A 19,949-nucleotide genomic window follows, 5' to 3' on the forward strand; every position below is an offset into this window, starting at 1 on the left:
TAAATAATTTTCTAAACATTTTTTCAAACTATGAGAACGCCTGATGTTGCGTTTGACAGAGAAACGATTTTTTAATCGTTAAGGATGGATATTTCAAATATACTTTTAACAGTAACGAACGTGACGTCATCTTCGCAAATGCAGATTGCGACATAACCCACACTCCATACAGTATGATATACATATGAATACAGATTAATTTCTTCCTTAATTTTCGGTGAAATTTCTTGTAAATTATATATAAAAAACCTTTAAGACTTCATATATGAAGTGCATCGGTGATTTTGTGATTTTTGTGTAACATAAGATCAGTTTGGACAGCAGACTCTTCGTTGTTTATTCATTGCGCTGTCCATCTCCGATGCGAAGAATGTTCGCATGTAGGAAACTCTAACTTTTACAATCGGCCAGTTCTGCGTAGCATAACTTCTTGGTACTACATTCTGGTCTGACATCGATTCCGCCGATACAGTTTAAAGCTTCCTTTTACTGTAAAGTTGATCCGTGAATTTTATTACAGCGATTTCGAAAAACGGTTTAATTAAGAACTGTGGTTGAGTGTGAGAGTGTATTATGTGCAACGTTATATATGTACCAAGTGGGCATGATAGGCTGTATACGTACGTTCGCGAGGTGTACGTAATATAATAGGCAATCACCTGTACATGTAAACGCGAGAGTGTATGTGCTGCGGAAATGGGAGTGCTAACTTCAAGTCGCTCGATTAGCCTATTTGCCTGCACTACGTCATTCACCCAAATTGATGCGTTCGTTTTGTTGAGAAACTGGTGAATTTGGAAACCAGATTTCTAGAAGAAGAAAACGTTCAACGGGGACAGTTGTCAGTTGTCACATATTAAGAAGAAAAAAAAATACGAACTACGAGGACAATTTATCCAAAGCTTCCACAAGACAATTCTTTTAATATCTAACACATTCTTCGCCAGAAAGCTAAGACAATGTTTGTAATTCAAGCTGTCCCGAAAGCAAAGTATTTCTCGAAACATGATATCTTGGACCCCGGATGATGTAATGTGAACTCATTATCTTAACGTGGAGGTCCTCAAATAATTTCAACACGTCTCTGATGAGAAGTAAACAAAACAGACTTGACTTATACCGTGAAATGAATGAAATGAGGGGAGTGGGGGGGGGGGGGGCAACACTATTCTCCTTCCTGCATAGTGTTAGTTGATTACTAAGGATTAATCCAACAGGGAGTTTCTAAGGCTTTTTAATTTCTCTCATAAATTAAGCATTTATTACAGAGAGTTGTCGGCGTGTTTTTGAAGCTGAATATATTGAAAACAGGAATAGGTATCGAGACATTACTAAATCCTGTTTTTTTAGACTATGATATATCAAGACAATCATATATATATTGAGAATTGGACTAGGAATAGAAACATTGCTAATCCTGTTTTGTATTTTAGACTATGACATATCAAGACCATAATATATATTGAAAACAGGACTAAAGGTATAGAAACATTACTAATCCTGTTCTTTTTTTAGACTATGATATATCAAGACCATAATATATATGGAAAACTGGAATAGGTATAGAAACATTACTAATCCTGTTTTGTTTTTAGGACTATGACATATCAAGACCATAATATATATGGAAAACTAGACTATAGGCATAGAAACATCACTAATCCTGTTTATTTTGTAGACTATGATATATCAAGACCATAATATATGTTGAAAACTAGACTAAAGGTTTAGAAACATTACTAATCCTGTTCTTTTTTTAGACTATGATATATCAAGACCATAATATATATGGAAAACTGGACTAGGGATAGAAACATTACTAATCCTGTTTTTTTTTAGACTATGATATATCAAGACCATAATATATATGGAAAACTGGACTAGGTATAGAAACATTACTAATCCTGTTTTTTTTTAGACTATGATATATCAAGACCATAATATTTATGGAAAACTGGACTAGGTATAGCAACATTACTAATCCTGTTTTTTTTAGACTATGATATATCAAGACCATAATATATATGGAAAACTGGACTAGGTATAGAAACATTACTAATCCTGTTTTTTTTTAGACTATGATATATCAAGACCATAATATTTATGGAAAACTGGACTAGGTATAGCAACATTACTAATCCTGTTTTGTTTTTAGGACTATGACATATCAAGACATAATATAAATTGAAAACTAGACTATAGGCATAGAAACATCACTAATCCTGTTTATTTTGTAGACTATGATATATCAAGACCATAATATATATGGAAAACTGGACTAAAGGTATAGAAACATTACTAATCCTGTTCTTTTTTTAGACTATGATATATCAAGACCATAATATATATGGAAAACTGGACTAGGGATAGAAACATTACTAATCCTGTTTTGTATTTTAGACTATGACATATCAAGACCATAATATATATTGAAAACAGGACTAAAGGTATAGAAACATTACTAATCCTGTTCTTTTTTTAGACTATGATATATCAAGACCATAATATATATGGAAAACTGGAATAGGTATAGAAACATTACTAATCCTGTTTTGTTTTTAGGACTATGACATATCAAGACCATAATATATATGGAAAACTAGACTATAGGCATAGAAACATCACTAATCCTGTTTATTTTGTAGACTATGATATATCAAGACCATAATATATGTTGAAAACTAGACTAAAGGTTTAGAAACATTACTAATCCTGTTCTTTTTTTAGACTATGATATATCAAGACCATAATATATATGGAAAACTGGACTAGGGATAGAAACATTACTAATCCTGTTTTTTTTTAGACTATGATATATCAAGACCATAATATATATTGAAAACAGGACTAAAGGTATAGAAACATTACTAATCCTGTTCTTTTTTTAGACTATGATATATCAAGACCATAATATATATGGAAAACTGGAATAGGTATAGAAACATTACTAATCCTGTTTTGTTTTTAGGACTATGACATATCAAGACCATAATATATATGGAAAACTAGACTATAGGCATAGAAACATCACTAATCCTGTTTATTTTGTAGACTATGATATATCAAGACCATAATATATATGGAAAACTGGACTAGGTATAGAAACATTACTAATCCTGTTCTTTTTTTAGACTATGATATATCAAGACCATAATATATATGGAAAACTGGACTAGGGATAGAAACATTACTAATCCTGTTTTTTTTTAGACTATGATATATCAAGACCATAATATATATGGAAAACTGGACTAGGTATAGAAACATTACTAATCCTGTTTTTTTTTAGACTATGATATATCAAGACCATAATATTTATGGAAAACTGGACTAGGTATAGCAACATTACTAATCCTGTTTTTTTTAGACTATGATATATCAAGACCATAATATATATGGAAAACTGGACTAGGTATAGAAACATTACTAATCCTGTTTTTTTTTAGACTATGATATATCAAGACCATAATATTTATGGAAAACTGGACTAGGTATAGCAACATTACTAATCCTGTTTTGTTTTTAGGACTATGACATATCAAGACATAATATAAATTGAAAACTAGACTATAGGCATAGAAACATCACTAATCCTGTTTATTTTGTAGACTATGATATATCAAGACCATAATATATATGGAAAACTGGACTAAAGGTATAGAAACATTACTAATCCTGTTCTTTTTTTAGACTATGATATATCAAGACCAAATATATATGGAAAACTGGAATAGGTATAGAAACATTACTAATCCTGTTTTTTTTAGACTATGATATATCAAGACCATAATATATATGGAAAACTGGACTAAAGGTATAGAAACATTACTAATCCTGTTCTTTTTTTTAGACTATGATATATCAAGACCATAATATATATGGAAAACTGGACTAGGTATAGAAACATTTACTTATCCTGTTTTTTTTTAGACTATGATATATCAAGCCCATAATATATATGGAAAACTGGACTAGGTATAGAAACATTACTAATCCTTTTTTTTTTTAGACTATGATATATCAAGACCATAATATATATGGAAAACTGGACTAGGTATAGAAACATTACTAATCCTGTTTTTTTTAGACTATGATATATCAAGACCATAATATATATGAAAAACTGGACTAAAGGTATAGAAACATTACTAATCCTGTTTGGTATTTTAGACTATGACATATCAAGCCCATAATATATATGGAAAACTGGACTAGGTATAGCAACATTACTAATCCTGTTTTGTTTTTTAGACTATGACATTATCGCCCCATGGAATTGTAAAAAGTGGAGTATAGGAATGCGTTGAAATCTTGATCGGGCCACATGCATGTGTAGATTATTGTGTTTACATTTGTGTAATGAACATGCTGACATTGGCGGTTGCAGTGATTTGACGTTAAATCGTTCGCGCCATAAGAGCAGCAGAAAATAGATTTCTTTCTTTCGATTTCGACAGCTTTTCACCATTAAACTCACTTGGTCAGAGTGCATTTCGGATAAGAAACATTGAATCTACTTCGGAATTTTGTTTTCCGATATTCATCAGCAAACACGTATTGAGACTTTAAAGTCTGTACTTTGTGTTTAGGTTGTCACTATGGTAACCTGAATGTATTATCTGTTACCTTAGCAAACGAAAAATTGTACTAGGAATGATAAAACTGAGTAGAAACTCAAGCATGTTTGAAAATGAGAAGTATATATGTTATACGCTACAGTTAAATTCGTAGGATACAATATTTTAGGTAGAGTTTTCTTAAACGGTTAATAACTCGCTTATTTTTAATATCCAAACACTTGAAACGGCATTGGTCACTTACCTTGGGAGCTGTGCAAATACGTGTTAATATTATAAGGTTCGGTATAAAAACAAACTACAGCTGTTTAGTAGGTAATATAAATACAAATATCGGTCCTATTACTCCCTCAACAGTTTCCTCGAATACACACCAGATGTTTTTGTTTGAATAAATTCATATCAATTGGAGGTAAATTGTCTATTTTGTCAAATTAATATTCGCTGAATTCACATCAAAGGTGAAACACATCAAGCCATTTGGGTGCGAGTGTGCGTATTCTTGTGGGTAAGTGATTTTCCTATACTGCGGGCAAGGTATTTAAACTTTAAACGACAAGGTCGCGGAGCAAGTTGATATCTTTGGTTTATATATTTTTGCTGTTTTTTTTATATTAAATATTTGCCAAGATGTGGACTACCCATAATACCCTTCTGCGACTACAAAAAGGGAAGGTCAGCCTAGTTGATGGGCGGGGGAGGATGGAAGCGGGGATGGTGCTGAGGTTTTAGTTTGTGATGCATGGCTTTATGCATACTAGGAGAACAGCAATACTATGACTACACGAAACTCTGCCCTTCAAAGCATCCGTTACTTGCCATCGATAATTGTGTTACATCCTCCACTGCAGGCTTAGTTCTAAGAAAGTCCAACTAAGAGATTTATAATGCAGTGAGCTCGATCTCGTTACCCATGATGCTCCAGTAATACAACATGTTTCCTTTCCAAACTGTGCCATCTGTTGCTCTTTCTGGTCCGATGTTGCGCACTCACTAATAATATTTCAAGCTTCTGTATCTCAAGTTCTATCCCTGTAATGGTCAAGTACGGAAGCGTGGAAAGGACATCACGTTGTCGACTTATACAAAACATCAGATTCTTTTTTACCGTTTTACAAACTTAGTACATGTCGTCAATACGGTAATTATCAGATATTTTGACGAAGTAAGTGTGCAAAACGGTTTCGTATATTTTACGTTTTGACGAGAAACATTAATTGTGCAAAATGGGTACTTTAAGATTTTTGACATTTTGCAATGTGTGTAAGTCGTCAATGTGCATGTCAGTTCTACGCTTCCGTAGTAAAGTATCCTAACAACAGATATAAAAGTCGCAAAATACAACTTGGAAGGAACTAGGCCTACATATGATTTTACGAAATTAAAGGCACGTAGCAAGTTAGAGGGGAAGCATTGTGGGACAACTATGCTGTCTCTCTAATGCATTGGTTACAAATCAATCAATTCAGTTCAATCAAACGTATCATTCTAATAGCCTCGATCACCAGTAACAGATTAGATCATTTCTAGTTGCTCGTTTGTGGTAATCTGGAATTCACTATATATGCTACTAGGAACGACTACAATACTGTATTGTTATATACAGTAATATATCCCAAATTTTCGCACACGTTAATTTCCACGAATTAATGCAGGGACAACCATTTTGTTGAAAATAACTCGGTGATTATACGGTAAATATCACGATAAGTGATCATTTTAGTTCCAGTTTGCTGTTTAGATTTCTTGCAACTTCAGTAACATGTTACATATACGGCCTTCTACACTCAACCTTTCTCAGATGTCCTACATTTGATATTTACATCGAAATAGAAACAGCAACATCATTCAGTACATAATTCCGTACGTAGTAAGATGATAGGAATGTGCTGCGAAGAACCAACTCACTGGTTTGAAGCCAATACCAACGTTAATTAATTTAATTTCAAGATACCATTAAGCATTACTGGGACTATTCTACTGTAGTGAAAGGGTATGGAACAAGACCAGGAAACACATCCGTTTTACATAAATGTAGATTAAAAATATATAGATCCAGTTTGGATTGACCTGTGACGTACAACGACAGCGATTGCAGCATGCATGCTCCAGTTGTCAACCGTGCGTAGTCGCGACAGACGTTATAATCTTCGAATTTGACTTTCGGGTCCTGGCTCCGCGCACGTGGGTTCCGCATGACCTGATGTAGGGTGGCAGGCGTTCGTTTCGACCACCTTACTATCTCAACTATTGGGATGTAGTACTCCACGGCACTGCTAAACCATTCCAGTAAAGTAAATCAGACTAGTTTGCTGAGTGGGCAGCTGTAAAATTTGTTGCCCATGCAGTGGTTATTTTCTAATTTACTTGGTGGGCAACATTGGACTTTCCATGCAGAATACAATTTTAAAATAGTCATTTAAACATCGTTCAGCAATTCACTACGGTATCTATCGGCTACTTACATGGGAAACCCATTGTTGGGCGCAACATTTCCCTTCATTTCCGAGTGTGAGAAAGCAGGGCAGGGTGATTGTAAGATGTTTCGTCGGAAGTATCTGGGAAGTATAATGATATGGGCCTTTCTTCTCTCCAGTGTGCTATTTACGTATGACGTCACTATAATAGAGACTAAGCAAATATTGATTTGACTTCGAATTGCAAATAATTTTCACTTTGTAGTACTTGACATGATATGCTAGCCTGATCGTGCTAATGGATTGGATTGTTAATGGATTGCAATTAATGGAAGTTAGTATACAAAGGATCAATCGTCTTCCAAGATTAAGACAATATACCTTGCTTTCGGAGCCCTTTATCCTTTATATAGTCTTGTAATTGACTGTATTCTGCAAACTAAATACACCTGCAGCAACTGCTCGTAACAACAAATATTCCGCATGTGCCTTGTAGAACTGTTTTATGTTTCCTAGCGTTGTTGGTGAAACACAATTTTAGGTATGGTTAACATATATACGACACTATATTGTTTTATATAAACACATGTTTATTGTTTTATAACACCAGATTGTTTAATAATTCGTGTTATATAAACACGCGTTATAAATAAACCAATCAATGATTAACGCAAGGTGGAGGACTATAAAGACAATATTATAACGGTGTATCTTCGCAAGCAACAGAGACGTCACGTAGATAGACTCATGTTCAGAGGCGTTTTTCCTTTTCCGTTTAATAGTGGTCGTTCCGGTAGTAGCGAAAGGAAGCAATCGAGTCTTTTCGACAAACAAAATAATGCTTGTCATATCCCTGATATATGTTTGGCATTTAATACGGTACCGAGAGATCAAAATGATTACTACACACAATAATATAAGTCCGACCTATACATTAGCAAACATTCGTAAACTCGCGATGTGTGTAACTTATCTTTGTACCTCTCTCTTTAATTGGCAAAAAATAATATGATGTTTATATGTATTTATAGGTGTAACATCTATGCCATACTAAACGAATAACATGTATAGTCGGTGGTCACGTTATACTCCTTACCAAAACCATTCAAGGACACAGAAATCATTGGCATTACCATGTAGTACAACATAGTTGTGCCCACTTTCGAAAGGGGTAGCAAAAGCCAACTCCACGCCTCCATCCAGCCCCCCCCCCCATCTCTCCCTTGATACGTCTATGTTTTAGTATTGCGTCCAGCAAAAGAGGAAAGTTTGAAGACTGTTCCAGCTTGCTCCTCAGGACAGGCTCAATTTTTAATATTAAGCAATGTTTTATACTTATATCGATGAACTCCAAACAAGCTGCCAAACCAGTGATCCGTTGTTCATTCATACTTAGTAAAGATTCCTAAATCCTATTGGTCCATTCAGGTCAGCTGACCGTGGTTAATCCTGTGAGTAACGCACGGTAAAATTACGGGGCATCACTTGTTTTGTTTTATGATTTTTCCCCCACACAAATGGTAGTGTATCCGGGTGTTAATGCTATCGCTGGATGCACTCGGGCTCCGCCCTCGTGCATCGCTTGCGTTATCCCCCGATCGTGCATTAATCCTGTGAGTAACGCACGCTAGACCGTTGATTAACCCCTTATTAAAGGATGTCTTTAGCCACAAAATTAAGTTTGATATGTTGTAGGCTGTTAAAAGCCACTGTTATCAGGTTGCACTTCTATAACATTTGTAATTTGTTTTAGAAATGACCCTTTAGACCAGGGTTGTCCAACCTACGGCCCGCGGGCCACAGTCCGGCCCGCCGCAGGGTTGCGTCCGGCCCGCCAGAGATGCTCTACGGTGCGAAATTCTGGTGTCCAGATTTATTGATAACAGTTTGAAGCTATATAATCAATCAATCAAACCTTCTGGGTAAAAAAAAAATGCATACAGGTCAGTTTGTGTGACACTCTCAGCGGACGGGGGGGGGGGGGGGCGGCTAGACTTTATTCATCTGTTTTATCAGGAAGGAAATAAATCAGTGCGCTACGCGCGCAATGCTCATATTTTGTTGCCTTGGGTTTCGGGCAAAAATTCGAAAAATCGAGCGTAGGGTTCATGCGGCCCCCTCCTTCATCATAATCATTCCATGTGGCCCTCCTCTGCAAAAGGTTGGACAACCCTGCTTTAGACAGCTGAGGCTCATCAATTAAAGTTACTGGACTACTAGTCTAACGCACAGACCCGTTAGGTCAGTTCCTGAGATGCAACACAAATCTCAACGAGAAGAGAGTTTGGAGTCCTCCAAATTAATGTATTATAAATTATTTTGTCAAAGACAAATGGTGTTGAATGCCATGCAATGGTGCTCTCTTATTGATATGTAGATAAGATAACATGTTTTGGAGAAGTTAATTTGAATATATTTAAACAATGGATCAACATTAACATTTGAGAGATTTAGCTTATTTATAGGTGAATATCTTAAAACCGAGCAGCTATACAGAAACGTTTCCAGCTCTTACCTTTTTCTGCCTAAAGTCATGGCATACTCATCAAGAGTCGATATGAATCCGTGAGCTCTCTCATGAAAAGTTCCAAAGAAAGTAAACAATTCGACACATAACTTCCTGCACACGTGAGCGACCCAAGTATAAAACAAAAGTACCCCTGACGGGACTCGAACCCGCAACCTTTGAATTAGAAGTCCAATGCGCTTTCCGATTGCGCCACAGGGGCGTTGTATTTAATAGGCAATCCATTGAAATATACCATATAATGACGTTCCCAGTTTGACACTAAAATTGAAGAGGCGTTATAGCGTTCTACAAGTTAGGCCAATCTTTGAATAATATCAACAATCTTTGAATAATACTTAATTTAATGTGTTATGTTGATTATATAAGATAAATTTAACATGATTTGATTGAGTTATTCATATTTGTAAAATAATGTTTTAATATTAACATTTAAGCCGGCACTTAGGAGCAAGGGCGGCGGAACCGGGGGACACAGGGGGCACGTGCCCCGTCCCCCACTTTTCCTCAGGTTAAAAATGTGCCCTTTTTCTACATAAAACTTGTACTCTTGATCACCTTATTAGGTCAGCGATATTTCAGTAAGAGATCTAATCCTAATTTAGAACAAGTAATGAATTTCTGTGGGTCAAAATCAAAGCTATTTCATTTGCTTTCATGCATGTATCCATCGCATTTGCAGGGACTTGGACTTTATAATGATTTCACCTCATTTTGTCTCGAAAGAAAACTTGTTCCTTCTTTCCCAATTTGCACATTGGATATTGCAGTGCTAGTATGCATTTTTCCTTGGGGGGGGGGGGGGGTGGGGGCAAGTTGATGGAGTGACGTGTATTCGCAAATAAGATAATACAATAGAGTTATAAAGGGTACTAAATATCAGGCTGCATCAGTCCAATCGAATTTCTGCAAAGTGCCCCTCGACGTCGGTGCCCCCAGATTAAAAGTGCTTCCGCCACCCTTGCTTAGGAGCCGACGCCATCATCGATTTAGCCTTCAAGGAGCATTGTAAAGATATCGCAAATTATACAAGGTGAAGATCAGGAAACCCGAACAGCTACAGCTAGGGGACACACACCCAACCAACATCTGTGGTCTATGTGACATCTTTGTGAAGAAGAACTCCCCGAAACAGCTAAGAAAATATCGCTAAACTTGAGAGATAGCATATATAGTTTAACAGTGTTGTTTGCGGGCTATCATTTTTTAAATCTGTGACGTCATAGTGTCACTAGGATCTTAACTTTTTTTCATTCTCTCTGTTTTCGAGGAGCGTTACAAGTGTTGCCACAGAAACCATTGCCATCATTTAATCATGTTAAGGGGTTCAATACTTTAGATTCAGCATCTGTAAAACCCATCTCCATCACGCCCAAACAAACATTGCAATATTAAAATAATGAATAGCATAAAGAATTGAAACATAAGTGGCTGAATGATGATGTCATATTAATTCTTTGATCAAGTATTCAGCTTTCAGTATGAAAGAAAAACACGTTATAATGGAATCAGATTTGTCTTAGCTTTTTGTGGAAGTTGTTCATCACTGTTATCTATATCAAATAGACTAATAATGAAGGGTTTGTCTCTACTTTATAGCCTGGGGTGGGGGGGGGGGTTGAGAGTTCACAGGCTGTAAGAGGATAGATTTTGTTAGTGAGAGAGAAAGCGAGGTAGGCATCAATTTCATATTAAGGCAAAGGTGATGTATGTAAACCAAAATGGAGCCCAAGTTTACTATCATCAAGTAGTCAATGAACTTGAAGGAAACCCAGACTATAATGAAACCGTTTAAAGACCTTTCGTTTTGAAGTTTATTGTTGATAAAACCTGTTAATGACGAACTTTATAGTTACTTATCATCGACTGTTGGGATAGCAGTCATACTATAATAGGAAAAGAAAGTGAAAATGGAAAAGTTGGTGATGCAAGTGATATCGTGAGGGTTGTAATAATTAAGTAATTTAATATAAACATGCCAATTAACAAGTTGTATACATCCAATAAAGAACACATTTGGTTAATGTGATAATCAGTTTCACGATAAAATGTTCGCACGTTGTAACTCAACCCTACGGCCCTACCGTGCTTGCGTCTGCATGTAATTTTACTATACTCCAATGACAACTTCCCACAAAACTACGAACTTTCATCAGAATATATTGTAACAGTTGTGAGTTAACCATGATGTGCTACACAACTCATATTGAATTAGATTTACTCTTTACAATAGCGATGGTCAACGAGGGCCTTTCATGAAAGGATCCGTCATTTTGACATTAGAAATAAATTATGAAAAGATTGACAGCAATTGATTTAATTTCGCTGAACTAGTTTCATTCATTAGAACAATGAGAGTAACATCTCACAAGGTGACAAACACATGTCTCGGAAGAAACAATTTTAACCAGTTTTTGTTTCAAGATAAGTGCTACACAACTCATATTGAATTAGATTCACTCTTAACAATAGCCAATAGTAGTCATATAGAGGGGTCGTTTTTGATTGTCATACGTTTGAAAGTGTCCGTCATTTTGTCATTATAAATGAATTTGTCAGCAAATTATTTCATTGCGCTGAATTAGTTTCCTTCATTAAAATAATGAGGGTAACATTTACATAGATGGAAACACATTTTACGTAAGAAACAATTGAATCCGCTTTTATTTCAAGATCTGACTCTGTAAGGATTTTGAAATTGTCTTATTGTGACAGGAAAAGTCGGACCATGTTTTAAGTTTCCTTTTATAAGCGTCCTCTCATATTCTGCATTTGATGTTTTACTAATTCCAAGCGAGTAGCCAGGACGAGCAGGTGACCGAGTCTCTCCGAGCATACTGGTGTGTCCACCCACCCCAACCCACCCCCTTCTGTGACACCATCATGTTTGCAAGTATTGTGCCCCTCCGTAACTTATTGGTGCCCCTGCTCAAGTTGTCATTGCACCTCCAACTCTATGGGCTATTGGCCCGTCTAACCCAGAGGTCGTCTGTGGCATTCTCTCTTTTAAAAACCTTTTTTAATCCATTCTGGAAGCTTCTGTATTTGAGTGTATATATGATAGGGTTAGTACAGACATTACTGGCGGCTAAAAGGATCGTAAGTTGGTGGAATGCTCCATTCCAATCATGCCTCACCGCAACATTGTGGTGAAAATATAGAATTTGATTGGGTGTCCAGCAGGTGATGTAAGTCATACAAACAATAAACATCGTTACCAAAACGTTTCTTCTTGCTCGTTCTTTGGCAGCCCTCTTCCTTTTCCTAGTTTGACGTTGAGTCAACTTATAATTAGAAACTGTCTCATCAACATCATCATCATCATCATCACCAGCAGCAACAGCATTATCATCAGTTCGACAAACATCTGATACCGGTTGTGTTGTCACTTGGAGGACGTAATCAAAATTGGAAGAGGCAGGGCCATATGTGGCTGATGTCGCCAATGCCACTGATCCTTGCACATCTTGATCAAGTCCGTGCCCATGTTTGCTTGGCTTTGGTCGTAGTGCTTGGAAAATGGAACTGTAAACGAACGTCATCAAAGCTACAGGAATGATCAAAGTAGAAAACAGAGTAATATATCCAACGACAGGCACATTTTTAACGCTGCAGCCACCGAAACTTTCCTGACTTATAAAAAGGAAATAAATCCTTTGAAGGAACCCAATCACCCAAGCAAATGCGCAGACGATCCGAGCTTTGCTTCTGCTGGCTCGTTTCCGGTACACGTGCGGAAATACCACAGCCAAATATCTTTCAATCGTAAGGAATACTAAGTTAGTGGTAGACGTGGAAGCTACAGCCCAATAGAGAAACTCATTGAACCATATTTTACACAGAAACTTTGCTGCCATTGGGTTCCTCGGCATCCGCTCAAGTTGGTTTGGGTCACTTCCAGGAAAAACAAAAATGAGAAAGATTAGGACAGATCCAATGAAATCAACGATGGATTGGTTTCCAATCAAAATGTTTGTAGTAATCCGGAGTTGCGGAATCTTATAAAAGACGAAGAGAACAGTACCGTTATCAATTATGCCAAGAAGAGCAATGATAACGAAGAAGAACTTGATAGGGGAAGGCCCTGTCGAAGACGACGCATCTTGATTTTCTTCCGTGACATTAGCAAGACATATTGTCCCACTCGTTACTAGTGCATCCATCATTATTTACTAGCTCAACCAAACGTAACCGTTATATTACAATATGTATGAAAAGCGAAGGTTCTTTGTGGTCTAACTGAGTTGATCATAGACGAATCCCTTGCAGGAAATGCTTGGCTAGGTTACAACGTTTATGTCGTATACAGTTTCATTTCCCCGATTGAAAGCAATCATTAACTTATCACTGAAGTATACCTTGTGTATAACTCCCATAAATGTTAAATGTCGGTCAGCATTGAATGGCTGCATGATAATAAAGTGAGCCTATGCATTGCTAATGATGGAGATTATCCACAGCTTTTCCCCCAGATATGTTATTTTAACGAACGACGTTAGATTGCGAGATCAGAATGCATGCCAGTCACACTTCCGATATGTAACAATTCATCAGTCAGAAAGCCAGTTTCATTTCACTTTAAGTTTCCACATTAGAATATAACGTCAATAAACTGCATGGGGAATTCCCCACTGTTGTTATCAGAATAGACGGATAGTGGCCTTCGAAGCCTGAGAACTGCAGGTTACAGTGGCGTAGGAAGATACTTTTGAGTGGGGGGCTGAAGACTGATGGCCGGCCTGGGGGAGGGGTCTAAGGGGAGGGGGTGTCCCCCTCCCCTTTGGATTTTTTTTGCATTTCCAGGTGGCCTCAGATGCAATTTGGAGCAATATAGCACACTTCAACACCCACTCCATTTTGTAAACTTAATTTTGTATTTTCACCTGGTCTTAGATGCAATTTGGTGCTCCAAATGAGATTTTTTTTCTCATTTGGAAATGAAAAAGGGGTTTTCTGACTTGCGAAGCGGGGGGGGGGGCGGAATGATACTTCCGCCCCTCCACATTTTTCACTGGGGGGCTGGCGCCCCCAGCCCCCCCGGTTCCTACGCCCTTGGCAGGTTATAACGGCCACCAAATCGACTGTATTAATAAGTGTAGCGTGGGTCGTACCACATAATCAAGACAGTCCTTCATTGCATCCAGAAAATCTTGCGAAATTTAAATAGTGGCTTCCGGTAGGTGTTTTTGTTTTATGTTAATCCACATTATGAGTTATACCATGATAAACCACAATTTATAAAAAATAGACAAGTTAAAGCAATTCAATGGTCGTAACGAAGAGTATACATGAATGTGTGCACCGTCCACGATTCGAGAGTATTAATTTAGCACATTCTTGCGTTTAGAGCTAATTATAGAAATAATTGATAGTTTATATATACCCCAGAATGCACCATTGGACGTCTTAATGTTCAAGTTTTGTACCCCCCCCCCCCCTACGTCCTACATCGAAGTCGCCTTCGAGGGTTAAACCCCTCCTATATTAAATTCCTTCATTTCCTCTGGCCCTTCCATAAAAGTTAATCCCTTACATAAATCAGTCAGGGATTTTCCCCCTCCCAACCCCCCCCCCCCCTTGATTGAATAATGAACAATGAGGTAAACGATATACTTCTGAATCATCGTTTGTGGAAAGAGAAATGTACTGCGGAGGACTTGATGCATAAATTGAGTGCCATCCAAAGTAATATGAAGTCGTGAGTTTTGTCCCATGAACTTTCGACACCACCAATTGACTAATGATCACGACTTAGGTTAATGGGAATGATACTTTACTTTCTAAACCAGTGAAATTACTTTTTTTAAGAACGGAACGGGGTGCTAACCAGTGACCTCAATGACACATATTTGACAATCATAGTTGATACACATTTGACAAATTCTTTGAATGGGGTTGGGAGGTGGAGATGGTGGGGAGGTTGGAGAGGGTGGGGGTTGGGGTGGAGAGAGACAGGGTGCCGGTAAGGTTGTCAGTGCTTTTTTTATAAATATGTAAAGAGGCTTTCCTCTGGCTGAGCGGCAGGACACACAAGAGTTTCGTTTATCTTAAAACAGTATACACGCGCGCCTACAGTATATATGATGATAACCTGTACGGTACTGATAGCGTCGCACTCATTTGTCGTAGGTACTTTGTGTTATAGCATATCAGACATCTGTTTATGATGCCTGTATTATAAATGTGAATGGCAAGTCTTCTAACCTTATCAGCAGGTTTCACTCAATGCAGATAGAATGTCAGGAAAACGGTAAACATATAATAAATGAAAGGTTTAGGAACAGCTTAGGACAAACATATATTTATATTAGCTTCATTTCGTTCATTATTTACATTACGGATAATGTTAAAGGAATTGATTTAATTTAAGCTTAGTTTAACCAATGCAAATAATATATTATCGAATTCAAGATTTACAGACATCTGGTTACAGTCAATACATTTTATGTAACTAGATATTCTTTCATAAAGCCGCATATCCATATATAATGTAAGAATCTTACTGAAAATAATAACTTGTTATCTATTAATGGATGCTTGACCTATCTAACAGTTATGATATACATAATATTGTAAAGCCTGTACATTACATAAAATAACTTCAAATTATATTTGTGTACATCATGAAATAATTATCAAAACTGAAACAAACAAAATTATTTGGTTGTACATGAGAAATGCATGTAAATTATAACTGGTTTCTTTTTCGTTAACCGAAAATCGGTAACGCATAGCGAATCATTTTGGTCGCTTCAGTTGTTCAGACTAGTGTGTTTATGCAAACATCATACCATGGCGCGCTGTTTATGCCACCTTATTTACATGTATACCTACATAACATTTTACGAATATTTCGTGTTGTTGTAACTCATCATTGATACGTCCATGTTACTCTTGATGCAAGTTGATGGAAGGACCCAGCTGATGAATTACAAAGCGTTATACTAATGTGTTCGCTGAACAATGCGTTTTATATAATGTCTCTTCCACGGCGTAGCATCATCCCCACCCCCCCCCTCCCCCTTCATTGCAGGCTCGATTGAGATTGGTCTAGAGGAGACGTTACGACCATGAATCAGTTGATTTACGTAAAATGGCTATAGGTCGCAAAAGTAAAATGACCACTATAGAGTTTATACAGTGAAAGTACTTTACGCTGCATAATAACATTTGACACAGCAAACTGACTTCTTCTTGTAGAATAATGATTAATTGTTGCCATGGATCTAAATGGTGCGTAAGCAGGTAAGTGTTTTCCATCATATAATAAGATTACATGGAGATATAATGAGTTTACACCATCGAATAATGCTTTTACATGGACGAATAATGCATGGACATGGAGGTATCATAAAGTTAAAAATAGTTGATTTTATTACAATATCTTATGCGGTTACAAGTTACAAGGTGGCTTAAAAACGCGCCATAAAAATCATATAAAAAAGTACATGTAAGGGAAATATAACCTACAATGGTGAAGCCTATGTCTAAGCCCTTTCGTTATACTTATGTGTTGGACCCTCTACAGTCTGTCCACATTATAATCACAATTAGGTTGGATTGTAAGGGTACTGCTACAGTGGCGCAACCGCATAGACTTTTCGGGGGCTTTAGACCCTAGAATAAAGTCAATGGCTTAGCCCGCTCTCCCCTCCCCTACCCCATTTGCAGACATAATTTTGTGTGTTTCAACGCTTCAAATCTTAACGCAGGTGGTTTTGGTTTGCAACGTTAGCATCTCTACACAGTAGTACATTTGTCACAAACCAGCTGTATTATCAAGATGTATGTTGCATTGACGTCATACCTTTATAGCATGATAGCATCACTATAGCATCACTATAGCATCATTATAGCATCATTATAGCATCATTATAGCATCATTATAGCATCACAGGACATCCATGTTGCCACCAAATATGCTAGAAAACCTAGTAATGGTCACTTATGTTCATAGTTTTCATAAGCACCCTCAAAGCATTTTGTCTCAGTGGGAGGTTTTAAATGTCTCACTGAACAATCCAGAATGTTTAGGAATAACTTGAAGAGTCATTACCTCAAGGAAAGTACTTTCAAAAACTGTTTTGCAAGTTCTAACTTTGAGGACAATACCATTGACCTTCACAACCTCCAGAAGTCATTGACTTCTCTCAACAAACAGAAAAGGTGATACCATAGGCCTTACTATACAGCCATATCCGACTTTTACAAACCTATATACATGGCAGTTAGCATAGTGTACAAGACTCGGGCGGAAGTTATCACTGTAATCTTGCAATGCTAGGCACTACTGCAACACGGTGGATTGTGCAGAAATATAAATATATATTAAGTAAAACTGCTTATGGTACGAAAATACACATAGTTATCTTACTTAACAAAATGCAGCCAACTGGCCTTAAAAAAGCCAATTTTGCGTTATGAAAACAATTTCATCGAAACTGCAGAGAATTGCTCAATGTCATCTTGCAATGGATCAGACTAAAGCACCCTGATTCTTGGATTTTCTTTTTCTTTTTATGTTGGTCACAATTAAAAGTGAGGTTTACTAGGTGGGAAATTTAATCAATTTGAATCGAATGTTAAAATATCGTGACATGTAAACAGGGAATAGGAAAGCAATAACATTTTGACTTTTATTCCATCAGCTACGATGAGACTTTGATGAGCAAAGGCGTAGCAATTGGCGTTCACAATAGGTACGACATTTTGAGCCAACTGACCACAACTGCCAATCAAGAAAAAGTGTGAGACGGAGTATCTTTATCTCACACCACCCCTCCCCCTCCCACTCCCCTTTTCTTTTTTACATTTAGGCTAAGGGATTTTGTCAAGTGTAGTTTCGAAGAAGCAAGATTGAGGGGTCACAGTTCTCACTGTTGAACCGGGGACCCTGACTGAACCTTAGTAACACCACTATTGAGGAGCTTATGAACTATATTGTTATGGGATTGTAATATATATATATATATATATATATATATATATATATATAAATCTTCTTTTAATATGAACTCAAAGCAGCTGCTTCAACTTCGAGAATTTGAAGTGTTCCGTTTCAACACACTATATCTGCCGATCGTGTCCGTTACTTCGAGTTCAGACTCCCGATAAACTGGAAAGCCCTGTTGAACTGGGAGCGTCAGACCTAAACACTTTCCTCAATCCACTTTGGAAACTTCTGTATTTGAGCGTATATATGATTGGGTTAGTACACACATTACTGGCGGCTAAGAGGATCGTGAAGCGATGAAACGGTTCGGTCCAGTTATGTCTATGGACCACGTTATGGTGAAAATATAGAACTTGGTTTGGAGTCCAACAAACAAGATACGTGACGCATACGATAAACATCGTACTTAGTACGTTCCTCCTTGCACGTTCTTTCGCAGTTGGCTTCGACTTTTTCAAATGAGCTTGAGTTTGGGGCTGCTCGGTCTCTTGTGGGTCAGACACATATTTCTTTGCTGGGCCAGCAGCAACACTTTGAGAAACGGTGTGCACTGCCGTCTGGGTGTCACTCGATGGCAAGTTTGGGGGTCGGTCATTACTATCATGCTTTTGTGGTTTCAGTGCTTGGATGATTGAGGTATATGAGAACAACATTATTCCTAAAGGAATCACAATGGTAGTTACCAGTGTTAAGTATCCGATCACTTGCTTCCTTTGCTGGGGTAGTCCACGGCTAGAACAGTCGCCTCCTGGTATAACCCGGCGTGTGAAGAGAAAGTATACTTTGATTAGTGCCCCAAGCAGCCAAGCGAATCCACATACTATGAAAGTGTTCCTTTGATTCGCACGTTCTCGGTACGCGTGTGGAAATTTCACGGCAAAGTACCTTTCCAGGGTAATGAAAACTAAATTGGTAGTTGATACAGCAGTCAATGCCCAATAGATATATTCGCTGAACCAGATTTTACAAATAAAGTTTGCCAGGGTGTGGTTAGTCGAGTCCAAATCGGCCAAGTTAACGTACGGTAGGACAAAAGTCAGAAAAAGAAGTAGGGATGAATTGAAATCCACCACGGATTGATTTGCTATCAAAATGTTAGTAGTGACACGAAGCTGCCGAACTTTATAAAATACAAATAACACTAACCCGTTACCGGTCATTCCTAAAATTGCAATCAGGGTGAAGAAAACTTCCATAAAAATAGGTTTCCTCTCAATACTAGCTTCAGTTGGATCCTGTTGAATTGATCCATTCGTAGATGCTGTTGTCCATGGTGCGATAGCATCCATTCTAATCTGTCGGTATAGCATAAACTTAAAACGTTTTCGATTCAACGACTCAACACGACCGTATTCCGCAACGAACGGTTTGACAATGAAGTGCCTGTTGGTTTATACAGCATCGTTATACCTCGAGTTATACTGGTAGACCTATATACGCTCGCAAAATTTGGCAGTGTTATAGTTTAGTCAATA

At 37.3% G+C, this 19,949-nt stretch overlaps 1 protein-coding gene and 1 non-coding gene across 2 annotated transcripts; both read right to left on the reverse strand.

The window, feature by feature from the left end:
• Positions 1-9,649: 9,649 nt before the first annotated feature.
• Positions 9,650-9,723, reverse strand: Trnar-ucu (transfer RNA arginine (anticodon UCU)). Its single transcript has one exon. It is a non-coding gene; the product is annotated as a tRNA-Arg (tRNA).
• Positions 9,724-11,181: 1,458 nt separating this feature from the next.
• LOC139973699 (galanin receptor 2b-like) lies at positions 11,182-14,750 on the reverse strand. Its single transcript, XM_071980533.1, has one exon. It carries the CDS (start codon positions 13,685-13,687, stop codon positions 12,476-12,478), a length of 1,212 nt encoding a protein of 403 aa, XP_071836634.1. The 5' UTR covers positions 13,688-14,750; the 3' UTR covers positions 11,182-12,475.
• Positions 14,751-19,949: the final 5,199 nt, after the last annotated feature.

This window comes from Apostichopus japonicus, chromosome 9, assembly GCF_037975245.1.
Source record: "Apostichopus japonicus isolate 1M-3 chromosome 9, ASM3797524v1, whole genome shotgun sequence".
NCBI classification, from domain to species: domain Eukaryota; kingdom Metazoa; phylum Echinodermata; class Holothuroidea; order Aspidochirotida; family Stichopodidae; genus Apostichopus; species Apostichopus japonicus.